Raw genomic sequence first — 16,842 nt, forward strand, 5'->3', positions numbered from 1 at the left:
CTTGCACGTTTCTTTTCCCCTCAAGAGAACAACAATATGGGAGAACTAATGCACATTTATCTTTTATCAAAGTTCAGTGATTACATGGATAAGTGAAGTGGAAGACCATCTCATAAACATTAAATGATTGCTCTATGAATGATGGGTATTATTTCATACTGAAATATTAAATGCTCTTGATTTCCACAAGGATGATTTACCTTCTGCTTACCTATTGACACATAGCCATGAGCATTGTTTTACTGGTTTGTAATTTATGAAAATGTTAAATGTTTTAAAAAATATGTTTTTGTTCTGTTCCATTTTCATATGGAAATATGTTGACTATTTTATATTTGTATACATATTATTATGCCAGGCAACCAGTAAGAAAGGATAAATGCAGAGCCTTCCTTGCCCCCTTGCCTTCACCCATTAATTATAATTATACTATTCTACTGTAGTTCAAATTCCCTATTTTGATTCCCTCTTTAATTGTCTGTCTTAAAAAGCTTGAAGGCTGCAGATCATTTCCTTCAACTTTATACACATATTTAGTTAACATGTGTATTGTTATGTACTGGCCCTTCTATGTGCAAGATAAAATGTAATGCTACCAATAAGGTTGAATAATCTACTTTTCAGTGTTTGAAGTTGATTTTACTTCATGCTTCACATTCTTTTTCATTCCTACTGACTGGATATGTTTTTGTTTATTTTGACCTTGATGGGATATTCAAGAAAGACTTTGCATGTGTAAAGAATGCATAATAATGCATATTAATAAACACTTTTTGAAACCATGCAACACCTTAATCACTGTATAATTAAATATAGGATTTTACTGAAATGGAGAAATAAAATGGAAAAAATCCACTATAGTTAGCTATGGCGTGTGTTTGCTTTAATATCTTACTGTGTTCAGAACAATATATCTGGGATTTGAAAGTATTTATGTAAGAAGAAACTTAGGATAAGTTGATAATTTTAAAAGTTACCACTTTTTCACTCTTTTTCACCCTTGTAAATGCATAATTAAAAAGTTTATTTTCCCATTCATCCTAATGCAGAAAACAATTGTTCAAATACTATTTCCCTCAGCGTGTTTGCATCTGGGAGCAAGCTCTTAGGCTGGTAACAGTGCACTCAACTACTGTTAAATATATGTATATAAAGGAATCAATGCACACTGTCCGTAAAAACACAAATTTAGGACAGTTTTGGATCTACATCTTTCCACCACATTGTGGTCAAATTTGATGCAAGGACAAAACAGGCCACATAGCAGAATTCTAGCATGGATTTGCAAAAAAAAAAACAATGTAATTGGCAAATCCATAAAATTAAAATCAATTTGCAAATCTGTAACAAGTGAAAAAGTTTGCTCATCCCTAATGGTGTGCCTTCTCTACATGCTTTATATTGTAGAGGTTTGGCAGAATTGACTTGGTACCTACAGTTTGGGAGTAAGTACATCTAATACCCATTCACATATTCAAGTATAGGTTATGAATAATATCCATATTATATTAACTACTACTTCAACTGGGTTCATAGGAGCTTATGCACACAGTTTTGTATAGAATACTGCTGACTGAAATGTTCCAAAACCTTTGCTTAAATGTTCAATTTGCTATTATACTTAAAACTCTCAATTCTGCATAATTTCAAACAACAACGTCTTCTCATCTCATGCAATTGCTCCAAAGACTAGGAAGTTGGAAAATAGTGGTCATTTTAATTATTTTATTATGTTAAGTTAGCAATGTTTAGTAAAATAGGTGGGGGCATTTTTGGGGTCATGTTGGAACCCATAGCTCAGGGGTGTCCAAGAGGTAGATTGGGATCTGCCAGTAGACCTTTAGCTGGTGAGCAGTAGATCTCAAGACATTGTCAACAAACAACTTATCTAAATCATCCTCCTGTTTCATTCAGATATTTATTATGTTAATGTTAAATAAGAAATAGTTGTTAAATATAGCAATTTATATTTTCTCATAAATCAATATTTAAGTAATTCTCAGTGTAATATTCCATGGAAGAGAATGCTAACAATGCTTTTACAAATGTAGATCACAATGGGACAACATTTCGAAAAGTAGACCTTGCATTAGTAAAGTATGGGCACTCCTGCCATAGCTGTACCACATCTATGCTCATAAAAGATGTACTGATATAGAAAGTAATTTTGTTTCCAGCAAAATCCTAAGTAGACATGTTTTTTGGCCTTCATCCCAACAGGGGTCTGAATTTAAACAGTGTTCAACTACCTATAATTCTCCATAATATGGAATGCTTGTATAGGAAATGTTTTGCCATCTACATTGCTCACCTCTTATCAAATTTATAAAGTCCATAGAATGTAATGCATGTGACTTGGTTTTTATCATATGATTTCAGGAACAAAAAACTGATCTTTTTTACTGATCTGTTAGTAATTTACCTTAAGGCTAATAATATTTTTTATTGGATTACCTTTAGTAAGGAAAAAGGGTTAATTAGTATATAGCATTTCAGCAGAATTATTATATACACTCTTTATGAAAATATATTCTAAAATTATCCATGAAAATCCATTTATATTGTGCTCATAATTAGAATGTGTTATAAAAATACCTGGTGGTCTAGTGGTGCGGTGGCGTGGACGGCCGCCACGCTGCCGCGCTCCTTCTCCTGCCTCCAGCGCCGGCGTATCTTAAAGGTACAGGCTTGTACCAGTGCGCATTGGGGCACGTTTTTTGAAAGTATTTAAGGCCCATTCATACTCCCAGCCAGTGCCCGTGATAGAATCTTGATTCTGGTGGTTCCTGAAGCCTTGTGCTGTCTGTTCCTGTGTATTTTGTATCTGCTATTCCGGTTTTGATCCCTGCCTGTTCCTGACTATTCTGATATCCGAATCCTGACCTTTGCCTGCATCTCGACTACTCTTTCTGCCTGACCCCATCTGTTTGATTACCCGGTTTGACCCTTGCCTGCCTGACGATTCTTGATATCTGCCTGCCTCCACCCTGCCTGTCTGACGATTCTCTTGCCTGCTCCATTTGTACCGTGACCTTCGGCCTAAAAGACTATCTACCTGCCGTGCCCCTCTGCTAGCCAGAACATCTCGCCTTGTACCCCTCGTTAAGTCCAGGTGGCACCCAAGTAAGCTGAGGGCTCCTCCCGAAGCCCAACGGTGGTCACACTACTGGTGAAGCCGAGCCGAGACCAGGGTACTTGGCACCTGTTCTGGTATTGGGTGCCGGCCGTGACAGAATGATTTAGTTGTCATTCATTTAAGATTTTTTATGAATATGAGAAAGCAGTTTAATATTTAAACTTTGTTTATTTAGAAAATTGTAATGTAGTTATTTACAAAACTCATTACTAATTAATGTCATGCCATATTTTGGGGCCCAAGACATAACCTTTTCTGAATGGGACACATACAAGTCATAGGGTTAAGAAACTAAATTTCAAAAATAAGGCTAATCACTAACACATGATTTTAATTATATTATCATCTGGTAAAACCAACTACTCCTGCATTGCTTATGAGTCAAAGCATGATTGATTGAAGTACTAGTGTTAGGTTGCTGGAGCTCAGTCATAAGGGGAGGTATTTATTAAAACTTAAATTTATCTTATTAATTTTCAAATAAAAATTCAACTCCCAAACACAATTTGAATTAATTTACTAAAAACTCTGAACGAAAATTGTACTTGCAGGAAAAGTCTCTACAAAATCATGGAACAATTCAAAATGTAAGGCATTTTCAAATTGTCACCTGAAAACCGAAAATTTCGAACAAAAAACAACGCCAAAATGCTTGAAACCCTTGAAGAACATGAAGGCAAGAAACATCTTCCACATGTAAAAGGGATATCTTCCATTAACTTCTACATGACTTCGACAGGTTTTAAAAAATCAAGGTTTTTTCCCCTCTAAAAATTTGGATTTTTCCCCTTAAAAACTCAACGAGAAAAATTTGAGGTTTAATAAATATCAAATATATTATTATATATATGATTATATATTATTTATTTAATATCTAAATAATAAATATCACGTTATAGCTTTTATGTGCTGGTGTTTGCTTTAAACATCTGAGTTGTTTTATGATACGCACAATGTAAAGAGATAAGATATAGTGAATCTGGGCGAAAAATTTCGCAAAATGCATTGAAGTCAATGGGCGTCAAAAAAATTTGGACGCACAATTTTGACGCAAGTGACAATTTTTATACACACGACTATTTTGTACAATATACACGCAACTATTTTTGTGCATTAAAGTCAATGGGTGTCCGAATAATTTTGATACGTGACAATTTTATGCGCGCAACAACATTTTTTTTTCACTGTGGATTTTTCACCAGCATATTTTCACCGCAGTTTTGCTAATTTATTCGCTGGCAGCAAAATGTGGTGGCAAAATTCGCTGCAAATTTGTGCCTGGTAAATTTATTCTCCCCTCATTAATAAGAAGTCTTGTTTTATTTGCATATCTTTTTTCAGATTGTAATGTCATTTTGTTATATGGCCATCTATAGTTCTAATTGAATTTATATATGAATCATAAACTTCACTTGCTGAATTTAAATCATACCTTGCTCTGTTCTACTCTATTGAAGGACAAATTGGAAAAATTTGTATACACACACACACATGCGTATTAAACACACATTTGTAAAATGACAACTTTTCTGCAATATCGTACAATAAAGGGTTGCATACACTGAACAGATTTAATACTAAAATATGATTTGTCACACACACATATATATACAATATATGGCTTTTGCACATAGTACAATTTAAGAATACAGGTTCTTTAAATACTGTATGACAGCATTTGATTAATGATAATATATAAGGTTAATTTTTATCAGACTGTAATTTACTTGAATACACATGCAATGTATTATGCTTATTTCAAGCAATCTTTTTCTGAACTTGAAACTCCAGCATTTCTCCTAATTTTAATTTTCTCCAGTACATTTTATTAAAAAAAATTTATTGTGTATTTTTTTTATATTGAACTTACTTAGTATTTGAGCTATTTATTATGTTTAAGCCAGAATTATGTTGCACATTTGCCTCCAGATTTACACAACATTGTATGGGCTGATTCACTTACCTTGACACAGTGTGCAAAATGGAATTCCGAGTGCCATCTCCATGTTTTTTTCCCACATCACATTTTCCTTTAGATTTCTAGGGTCATTGCAGTCAAAATGGGTCAATTTGCTTTGCAAAACTATGCTACTGCAATTACATCCAGTTCACAAAAACTGTGCACCAAATATTTTCAACGTTTGTTTTGCATTTCCAAATCGTGAGTGACATCTGTGGCTGCACTATGACAATTGGCACAGGGAGCCCTGAAGCTACCACATCCTGACAGGCAGCAGCTCCATGTTCCATGAGCACCATGTGTCAATAGACACAGTAGCACCCAATTTGGAATAGAAGGCAGATAGGACTGAGTGACGCTGAGTGCAAATATACGCAAGTGTGAAGAGTGCATTAGTGTACCTTTAATGAAAGTGGTTTAGATGCGACTCACTGTGGGGAAAAACACAAGCCCATGTATAAAGAAAAGGAGGAAAGTAACACAGCGGCTCTTTTCAGAGACAACTCTGAAGTTAACTTATTTTTAACCTTTTTTTCTCCTTTAAGCATAATAAACTTCCAAAGTAAAATCTCATCTTTTTAAATGTTTACTTTACTTTTACAAATTTTCTTATTTTTTTTCAAAATTGAATAGAATTTGGACTATTCCCTAGTCGAAGTACACAAAAAATAGCTTGAATTTTAATTTTTTTCATTCGAAAATTCACCTCAACCTTTAATAAATCTGCCCCTAAGTGTATGCGCTTCTGTAGATAGTGGGATTGCTCAGATCCCTTTGGTTGATGTGGAAGGATAACATGTATTTGTTCAGCATCTTTTTCTTTTGTTGATTGTCTTATTTTTTTGTTGCGCTGTGCTGGAGGCCATAAATGACCCCTCATATCTTGCACAAGATTTACATTGGCCAGAATAACTTTGCTGCAGCCACCCTTATTTTATTCCCAACCCTTCTTGCAGCACAATAATTTCCTTACAAAAGCCTGGGAACAGCTAATGGGCAAAGGGTGTGACCCAATGTTATTTCAGCATGGCCATTTGTATTTCCCAAAGCACAGCAGCTTTAGGAATACCTCTCCTCTACCAAATGGCTAAACCAGTTTTCAGTAGGTATGATTTTAACACACTGTATTTCTGAGCTCTTTTTATTACCATGGATGTTTTTAACAGTTAAAATGGTTACCTTTCCAAAGTTTCTTTAGTATTGATAATAGTAGAGAAATGTATTTATTATTAATATTATTAATATTTTTATTGTTTGTGGACAGAACATATCTTTGTGGATGCTTTTGTCAACTTAATGCCACTGCTGTTTAAATTATTTCCTCTGTGTTCTAGACAAGTAAATCAAAATTTAAATCTATCTCTGTTTTTTCAGGAAAAGCAAAGATTTCTGACAGATGTCTTACATGAGGTCATGCTGTTAGATGGATTGGCTAGTTCACATCCAGTTTCTCAAGAGGTTTTGAAGGCTACAGATATTGATCGTGTGTTTGACTGGATTGCTTACAAAAAGGTATGGGCTAAAAGAATTCCTGCATGTAACATATAAATATTAATTTATCTAAAGCTAACAGTTCCTGGAAATCCAATCAAAACTGCACTAAAACATGATTTTGAAGTATTTCTTATCAAATGCAGAATTAAATGTGTATACAATTCAAGGTAAAATGTATGTCTTGTCACTTAGATGGTAAGTTCTATGGGACAGGGACCTCCTTCCTACTGTGTTTCATACCACATTGCACTTAAGCTCAATATACTTATATAAGCTTTGTGTACTGTGCATATTTATTGTGTCTATTATTTGACTTGTCCTCCCTGCATATACTTTTTATATATTGTACTGTTATATATTGCCCATTTATGCATTGTACGGTGCTGTGGCTCCCTGACACCTATTTACAGTTATAAAAAAATACATACATGTAAAAAAAATTTGGTTTGTTCGAATCGAAATTCAAATCGAATTTGGACTATTCCCTATTCAAAGGGAATACACAAAAAACAGCTTGAAATTAGATGTTTTTCATTCAAAAATTTTTTACTATAAAATCTGAATTTTCAGTGGGAAAAAAACCTGAAATTTTTAAATATTTATTATATCCCAAGGATGGAAAAAGTCTTACTCTGAAAATCCGGCATCTCAGACTTACCGAGGTTGTATATAAGTCAATGGAAGAGGTCCCATATAGATCTGCCCTGGTATTAGCCTGAAAATCAAACTATTTTGGACTTTTCGGGGAAAAGCCCGAAAAAATGGAGCAATTTGTGAAAAAATTCCACAATTTGGATTTTTGCTAAATTTTTCAAGTTTATCCCCGATCTGATTAAATCGTGCTTTTTTTAATAATACATATTCTAGTATTTTATTAAAATACTTATAAAAATTCAGATTTTGCTAAATAAGGACCTAAATGTCTTTAATATGAACAGAAAATACAGAGAGATTAAGCATATTTATATAATAAGATACTCTACAAGTGTAGGCAAGTATAAAAATGGTATTAACTGAAAAAAAAACTGCTTTGAATAAGTTCAGGTACTTTATGCACATTACTATACTCAAAAAAATCTTCGTCTGCTGAATTTGTCTTAATGATTTCAGTGAATTGTCAGGTATAGAGTGTTTAATAACAGTGTATTCAGCTTTAGTCTGACATAAAAATCATGCACTGTACATACTGAGATAATCTCAGTGCTGTTGTTATCGTGATGCATGGCAATCATTTGTGTTTAAGGAGTACAAGAAAAGAAGCACAAGTATGCCATTTATTTTAAACCAGTGTTTACATCTTTTTGTGTTACAGAATAATTTACAAACGTTTAGATATATGCCCCTTAATGCTATATTCCCTCTCCTTTTAGTTAGAAAGCTAGTCAGAATTACAGTTTAGCAAATAAATAGAGAACACAGTTATGTAATATAGCGAGGCATGCAACATAGAGGTTGTGGTTTATATTAAATCCCACATCATTAAATACACTGCTAAGGTCTCTTATCCCACCCCACACACAAATGCACATTCTACATGCATACATACAAACCACATACCAAAACCTTATATATGTGCTCAATTTCAAATATACTGTATAGTCTAATAATACAGTATTTAATATTATGTGTATACAAATATAACTTTTCAGAGTGCTCTGTTTTGTCTATTAATTTCAAGGTTCTGTATTTTACAGTTGTTCAAGGATTATAATATATAATTGATGCAGCATTACAAGGACCACTGAGTTTATTACTTTGTCATTAACTATTCATCATTTCCATTGATTCATTCATGAATACCTGCCCCTGCTCTGTGTGCGTGGGAAAAAAATAACTTTTCTTTTGCATTGTTCTGTATTGAACTGTTCGGTCTCTCGCTATGGCTGTATCCTCCTAGAAAAATTGTAGAGGCAATCAAAGTTCATGTAAATTATTTCTGTAAAAACTTTTCAATAAAACCATCCTTCCATTGTTACGTTTTATAAAATTAATAACTTTTGCTCGTATAGTGAATTTATGTAAATTAATGTATATTTGTAAATCAGGCACTGCACACAAAAGCAAGCAATGAAGACACTGAAGTGTTGTAATATCTGCAGTGGTTAAAATTTCACAAGGGGCCATATCAATATTCATAGAGATTTATAACTAATTAGGGCATATCAATTCTGGTGGGAAAACTTTACCTCCGCAGCAATGTTCAACTACAATTATTTAGACTGTAAAAATACAGACACTGTAATATACAACTGACTTGAAATATAATGTTGATTTGTGAATACAGAAGAAATCTAAAATCTTTAGTATGCCATACTGTATAATAAACTGTACGCCACTAGCAGTAGTATTTGGTGTTCCTAGCATAAATTAAACCCAGTGTGACTATGCATTCTTCAGTAATCATTACTACTGTGTCCTCATTTCAGCAATCAACATAGCCTGATTATAATTACTGCTGACTAACATTCCTCAGTACAGTGAGAAAAAAAGCCCTTAAATGAAACATTTAGCTAAAAATATCAACATTGTGTGTTACATGCCTTTACCTTGGTGTGTTTTCTACAAAGATGTGTAGGTTATACTGACAGCAGCATGGGGACACAGTGGTTTGCTCTGATGCCTTGGAACTTTTGGTTCCAAGGTCCTTCTCCACCCAGAGCACTATTTGAAAGGTGCTCTCTCTAGGGGACAGATTTACTCGAGAGCAAAAATTCGCCAGCTACCGCTTCACACTCATCACTACACCTCAGCAGGTGAAAATTCGCTCAGACAACGTTAATTCACTGGAATGCGGAGTTTCCTTGTGGGCACTGAACGCTGGCGACATTTCGCTATCGTTACTTTCATTTCTGCCTAGAGCAGATTCACTAGAGGTCTTGAGCTCAGGTTAATTTTTATACGGCAGGAAATTGAATGGACATATATGTTGCAGTAAATTCCAGAGAACCTTAATAAAGAAAATAGAGTTGTTATAATGCCCTACACATGAGCCCACTGTATAGTTAATGTTCGGTATGTTAGAAAATGTATGGGGGAACCCAGTTACCCCAAAAAAAATTTAAGGACTTTTGCAGGCTATCACTCTGAAAAAAAGGAAAAGACGCCAGAATTTTTGGCGATAGAGTGTGAATGACCGTAGGATCTATCTCTTTCACTAGCGAAGTGACGCCTGCGCCCATAAATTGCATAAATTGCCGGTGTCCCTGCAGCCAGTAACGATAGCAAATTGAGGCTAACGTTAGCCACTTCGCCTTCGAGTAAATCTGCCCCTATGTCTGTGTGGGTTTTCTCCTTTACCCTAATACATACAGGTTAATTCACAATAGTGTGATACAGGCTTGTTCCTCCACAGGTCATACTAAAATGGCAAAAAGTTATAGGGTGAAACTTTTCATATAAAACAAAAATGGTATAAAGGTGATACCTTTATTGACTAACTGAAACATTCCCACAGCTTGCCATGATTATTTATCATCTTAGTTCCTTTCTTCTTAGTACCTTACTTGGTACAGCCTAAAATGATAAATAAACATTTCTCTAAAATGTGATATTCACTAATATTTTGTATGTTATATATAATACTATAATATGTAATAGTTAATATTTGTGTATATACAAATATATATTTTTTGGGGGTTTGTTCCCTTGAGAAAGCTCACAGTCAGTAACAGAAATGTTGGGTTTTTGAACCAATAAACACATATTAGTGTTGTTGAAAAGAGTATTGTACTTTGTAAATTGAGAATTATGGGTAAAGAATTGGTTATTTATTGATATATAAAGGGCAAAAATAGGAGCAAACTATCAAAAATAAATGAAATTTCTGGGTACTAAACTATTTGAACTAGCCAATTCAGAACTTCTTAACCCTGATGTACTGCTTTGGACTGATTATTAATGTTTTCTAGTGTTAAAACTTTTTATGTAGCAACAAGGGATTTAGTTGAATATGTATAGCAGGTTGGCTACCAACATAAACTGCGCACTTTAATTTGTGCTCCCCCTGTTTAGCTTTGTTTGTACTAATTGTTTAATATAGTTAACTTATTAGACTTTTGCATCTTATCTAAAAATTGCTATAGCAACAGCTTATAACTGCTACAAAATGCTGTTCAAATTTGCTCATTAATTTCCAAGCTACAATTTCTCAATTTCTAACAACAATAGTTTTATTTATGGTAATTTATATCTTAGTTTTACTTTTGTCTCTCTCAGTTCCCATCTACTCAGCTGTTTAGCTGACCTTGTGTTTTGTTTCATTTACTTCTAACTTGCCTGCAATTTTAAGAAATGAACCTTTACACGATGATCTAGTATTTATTTTTTTGTTTAGTATAAACTGTGGAATTAATTAAACTTAAATATCTTTAGTACCAAAGTTTACATAATAAGTGCTGTGTATTCTTAAACACTTTAATGTATGAATAGTAAGTATGAATACAGAAAATGAGAAATTGTATATAAATGAAATTTGGGGAAACTTCTATTTTTCTACATGAATAGTTTATAATGATTTAGATAGAAAACAATAATTTAATATGTAAATCAAAAAATAAATTCTTCTGCATGTGCTAGAAAAAGTATTACACTTTGAGTTGTAGTGGAAAATGAATTGAAACATATTTTGCATATTTAAAGTTAAGATTATACTCTAATGCACTCAGCCCTCTTGTAAACAGGTTTGAAGGGAAGCATGATATTTGTCACTTTGCAATCAAACAACAACAAATCATCAACACTTTTTTATTTTTACTCTTGGGCATATTCTGAAGAGTAGCACTCAGTCCCATGGAGACCGAACATGTGGACTAGTCTTTCCTTAACTTGTTCTACTCCTTATATCTTCCAGTCAGTTATAGCTATTGGTACAACCTTATAAGGTAACTTTATAATTACCAGTAGGGTTCCCATGAGTGAGTGCGTGCACATGGCCAGTGGTGTAACCATAGAGGAAGCAGACCCCACACGAAGGGGGCCCTGACAGCAGGGTCTGCTTCTTCTTTAGCGTCCAAATCCCCTTCCACACCGTTCATTTTCTTCTTCCACTAATTGATGCATTCACTCCTGTGCGAGCTTGCGGCAGGAATGGGGGTTGCAAGTGGGAGTGGCTGTGTGCGCCGAGCCCTACAAAATTTTTTTCTGGTGGGTGGGGGGGGGGCAGCACGCAATTGTTACACCCCTGTACATGGCCATAATTCATCAGTAAAGAAATGCATTGGTACTCGCCTTGATGTAAGGTATTAAGTACTTTTTCTCACAGGGTCAATGTGTCCTCAATTTTGCATCCATTTTATGAACCTTATTTTTCATTTCAGCCACTCAGCCAGTAAACAGTTAGGTATGCTCTGTGGAGGAATTTCTATTGTATCAATCTGTATCAATCTGTCTCTGGATGCTATTATGTTATCTAATATTGAGCCTAGGACCTCCTTCCAAGTGTCTGTGGTCAGTTCAGGAATGTTGTTCTCCCATTTACTAAGAAACTTACCTAGCGTGTTGTCTCCTGCTAGAATCAGATGGGTGTAGTAGGACGACATTATCTTGGTATGGATGTTGGCATAAGCTTGTTCTTAAATTCTAGTTGGGCTGGTTCAGATGTTGGACCCTTTAAATTTGGTGTGGATGCCATGTCGGAGCTGGATAGTCTGGAGGTGTGGTAGCTTTGGGTTGTGCCAAATTGGAGTATATCTTGAGCAGTGATTCAACAGTTTGGGAAAGAGGCTATGGGCTGTGTTTCATGCCCAAACCCCTGCTCTCATGGGTGGGGTTGTTTTGGTCGTGTAACTACAGCCTCTGTACAGAAGGTTTTTGAGCTGTTCATATGACCCAATTTCTTAAGCCTCTATGCGTGTTACAGGGTTGTCTATGGAGCGAGCTGTCCATTGCTTTGCCATTCTTATTTTTGCCGATAAATAGTACAAGAATAAGTCGGGGGCTGCGAGACACAGTATAGTTGTGTGAGGAGTGCTCAGAGTATTAGGAAGAAACTGGTGGGAATCTTAATGGGTGTTTGTCTAAAGATATAGATGAATTTAAGGGGCAGAGATAGACAGGTCCAAGATTTCACCTTCTGCTCCAATGTCTGCATTGTTGGTGTGAGGTTCAGTTCCACATATTTGGTGAGGTCTTTGTGGATGTTGATACCAAGGTACAGTATTTGAAGACATCAGTCCATTTTAGCCCATTTGGTAGCACCGGTACTGGGGCTGGTAGATTATCGATCTGGAACAGTGCAGATTTGCTCCAGAGTATGTGGTGAATGTATGTCTAAAACTGCTGTTAAGTCATGCTCTGGGTTTGCCACTGCGAACAGTGATATTTTTTCGATTATTCCACCCAACTTAAGCCCTTCTATTCTGGGAGTCTGCCTTATCATACAGGTCAGGGGTTTCATGGCCAGGGCGAAGAGTAAGGGGGAGAGGGGGCATCCCTACCTCGTACCTCTGAATAGACTGGAGGTTTGTGAGATATTTTGATTGGTGTGAATTTTGGCTTCTGGGGATCTATACAGTGTTTGAAACCATTTTGAGATGTGGGTTGGGAATCCCATATATGGCATGGTTGCCCACAAGTAGGGCCACTCCACCAAGTCAAATGCTTTCTCATTGTCTAGGGTGGCAATTACTCTGGATCTTATGTAGTCATGTGACACCCCAAGATTTGTGTGGAGGCATTTGAATTTTAAATCAGTGGCTCTAGTAGGCATAAAGCCAGATTGGTCTTTATCGACCATTTGCCTGATGTCCTTGTTAAGGCGTCTCGCAAGGATCTTGGCTAGGATCTTGGCATCACATTTCTTTAAAAATATTGGTCTGTATGATCCACACTCTTTAGGGTCTTTGTTTTGTTTAGGGATTACTATAAGCATTGCTTTTTTCATGGAGTCAGGGAGGGGGCCCCCTTTCCTAGCCCATTAAACAGCCTCACCAGGTTAGGGGTTAGTTCCTTTTGGTAGATCTGGTAACATTCTATAGGGAGTCCATCTTACTTTGGCAGAAGGAGTAGATGCTGTCAAACACTTCTTGATCTGTTATTGGGGTGTCTAGGAGGAGGCGCCCCTTCCCATCCAATGTTGGCATATCAATTTATGTTAGATATTGTTGAATTTCATTAGTTTCAACTCCCAATTTTGAGCTGTTGGGTTGTGTAATAGTCTCTGAAGACTTTGTTAATTTGTTTGGGATTTGAGGTAAGATTCCCTGATTTGTCTTTTATGCTTGGTATTGTTGTAAGCTGGTCTGGGTCCCTACTGATGTAGGCTAGAAGTTTCCCAAATTTTTCTGCCGATTCTAGAATGTTGGCTTAATGGTAGATTATGGCTTTTTTGACTCTCAGTTTAGGCAAGGAAAAGTGCTGCTTGATAGTTTTGCCATGTGTCAGGATTGGGATTGTTTACATATATAGCCTCTTTGATATGTATGTATAGTGCAGACTGTTTCTTGATGTATTTGATTTGGGTAGTGTATTCTCCCCTAACATAGGCCTCCAGGACATCCCAAATTATGGGTTGCCATGTTGTTATTTAAGGTTAAGAACTCAGTAATTGCATTGTCTATGGGTTCTTCCAGGTCTGAGTTGTTTATACAGTGCCTGATTCCATGCAGTGGGCCAGGGCATATTTGTAACATCAAAGTTATGGGTGAATGAACCGGATATTCCTCTTGTCAGTATTTGAGTTTTAGTGGTGGCTATTGCTGTTTCTACTGAGCCAAGTGCAATATGAGAGAGGGTGTTATGGGTGGGACTAAAACACATATATATCCGTAGGTCGGTTAAAGGAAATGTATTTAGCCACCTCACTAGGTATTGGTTGAATCGTGTAGGTCTGGGTTGTCTGTCAAGGGTGTTATTGAGCCCATTGTTGGAATCTCTCATTATTACAAGGGAGATAGAGGTAGGGTGAATATTTTGTTCATAATCGTGTTTAGTATATTGTCTTCAAATGGAGGATGGATGTACATGTTAACTATAGTTAGTGGTTTAACCATAATATGGATGTAAATTATTAAAAAATGTCCCCCTGGGTCAGAGATAATGGTATGAAGGGAGCAAATACTGTATGTGAATTTAAGCTCTGTTAAAGGACACTAAAAGCTACTGCTGGCATTTCGGACAGAAAATAGTGTCTGCCAACCCTGCTCTAAAACTCTGTATTTTTATATCAGATACACACATAAGCACACTTTTGACAGTAACAAGTGGTACAGAGAGGAAGCAGGGAGGGTAGCCAATGAGGAGTCCTGGGGTTGGTGCAAATGTTTTGTCCCCTTTCAAATGAAAGACATTGTAATGTTTGTGTAGTTGGTTATATTGTTACTGAAACTTGCACAATTCTGTCCACCATTTGCAATACAGCAAGAAGAGAAGGATCAAGAGGTGTCAATATAACTGTTACAGTGTTCTCTCCAGCTGACCAGAAACTATTAGCTTTATGGCATTACCATAAATGTTAAATCTCTCCATATGTTGCTGTCTTTAAACAGCTTGCAGTATCCCTATGTACAGATTAAATGGTCAGCAGTATGAGCAGTAACAAAGACAGCTTAGAATTTCATCTGACAAAATATATGACACAGTGCTTTTTTTAAAATTATTTACTTCTTCTTGACTGTAATGCTGTCTGCATTTTGAGACAACCCCAGAACTTAAACACTATTATATTTAGTGTAAGATAATGATGTGTCCATTGTTCTGGCAATATACAGGTAGGTATCTATATATTATTATTTTCTCTTAGCACACAAACTCCAGTTCTTTATATATTGCTTTAGTTTATTGTGTCTTTACTAGCTTCATTATTTTTATCCAAATGGTAGTAAGTAACAGCAAATAATATTTTGAAAGTAACTGGATGTCTAAGCTATCTGTCACCTCAAATGTTATATGTAAGGACCCATTTCCGAACAGTTAGAGGAAACAGAAGCTGCATTAAAGCCTTTGGGGGAAGTTTTAGTTACCTGACTTAGATGTAACAAATAGCAAATAATGATTGGATGACATGCTAGGGATCATGTAATGTCAGGCCGAACCCCCGAATCCTTCACTAAATATTCAGCAAAATACCAAACCGAATCTGAATCCTAATTTGCATGGCCATTGACAAACATACCAGCACAAAATGTTGATGTGACAGCTCTATAGCAGTGCATCATTTTTCCAACTCACAATCCCAACATACTGCATGTAGAGAACAGTTGTGTTGACAGATTTTTAATGACTCTCCCAACTGTGACCTACATTTTCTTACTATGTATACAGTAGAAGTTGGGCATATATTCCCCACCCAAGCTACACCATTTGTATTATACCTCCTCTATTTGCCAGCACCATCACATTTTCCTAAAACAAATAGCAGTTTTCACCCGGCAGCCATTTTCATCATCAGTAACATTGACATCTGTAAACAGGACAGAGAGGACCTATGTATACTCTGAAGTTCATGCAATGCAGAATGCAGGGTTACACAGACACAAAATACTTTGAAAAAAAAATCTGCAGGGGTTGAGCACTGTAATGGTTAAGCTGAGCTCAGGAGAGGTGGTTATGAAAAAAACTAGGATCAGACAGCTAGAGCAGAGTTTCTATGGGAACCAGTAATGCTATCTCTTCATTGACTTTTAGACTGAAGGGTGTGTTTAGTAATCTGAGCTAAAAAGAACTGAGCATGTTCATAAGTCAAGAGTCAAAGCACATTCCTGAGGCAGGGGGCAGAGTGGGTTAGAGGAGGGGAAGGATTTCTAACTGATTAAAGGGATGCTGCAGCCTTACTGCTAACCTTTTAACAACCAGAGTGGCAGTTATCTAATGATTTCAAAGAGACTGTTCACTGATTACATTTTTGTGGAGGGATATACATGTTCTTTAAACCATCTTTTAATACTACACATGCTCAGTGTTCTCTGTGCTGCTGAAAAATAAGGTGGGGTTGTGGCAGATCATCAAGCAAAAATGAGGTTAATCTGTGATAAAAACTGATGCTACATGACTGACTGACTTTTATATTACATATGTACTGTATATGAGTCATTCCCTAGGCTCAGGCAACTGACTGCAGCCCAGAGAATACAATGTCTACCAGGAGGCACATGGTTGCCATAGTCTGATAAAAACTTGATGTGTAGCATTTATAGTCTACTTCTTTATTAAAGAGATACTGGCACCAGAAATTAAACCATTTTTACATCTATCATAGTATTGGCTTTGTTTGCTACTTATAATTTTGCCATAAAGTATTTGCCATAAAGTATTAGGC

At 35.9% G+C, this 16,842-nt stretch overlaps 1 protein-coding gene across 1 annotated transcript in view; it reads left to right on the forward strand.

Annotated features, from left to right (window-relative positions):
- trhde.L (thyrotropin releasing hormone degrading enzyme L homeolog) overlaps positions 1-16,842 on the forward strand; it is a 313,341-nt gene that overhangs the window by 181,656 nt on the left and 114,843 nt on the right. Inside the window, exon 6 of the mRNA XM_018241799.2 lies at positions 6,471-6,608. Within this exon, the coding sequence (XP_018097288.1) occupies positions 6,471-6,608 (138 nt within the window). The remainder of the gene's footprint in view (positions 1-6,470; positions 6,609-16,842) is intronic.

This window comes from Xenopus laevis, chromosome 3L (genome assembly GCF_017654675.1).
Source record: "Xenopus laevis strain J_2021 chromosome 3L, Xenopus_laevis_v10.1, whole genome shotgun sequence".
Classification (NCBI taxonomy): domain Eukaryota; kingdom Metazoa; phylum Chordata; class Amphibia; order Anura; family Pipidae; genus Xenopus; species Xenopus laevis.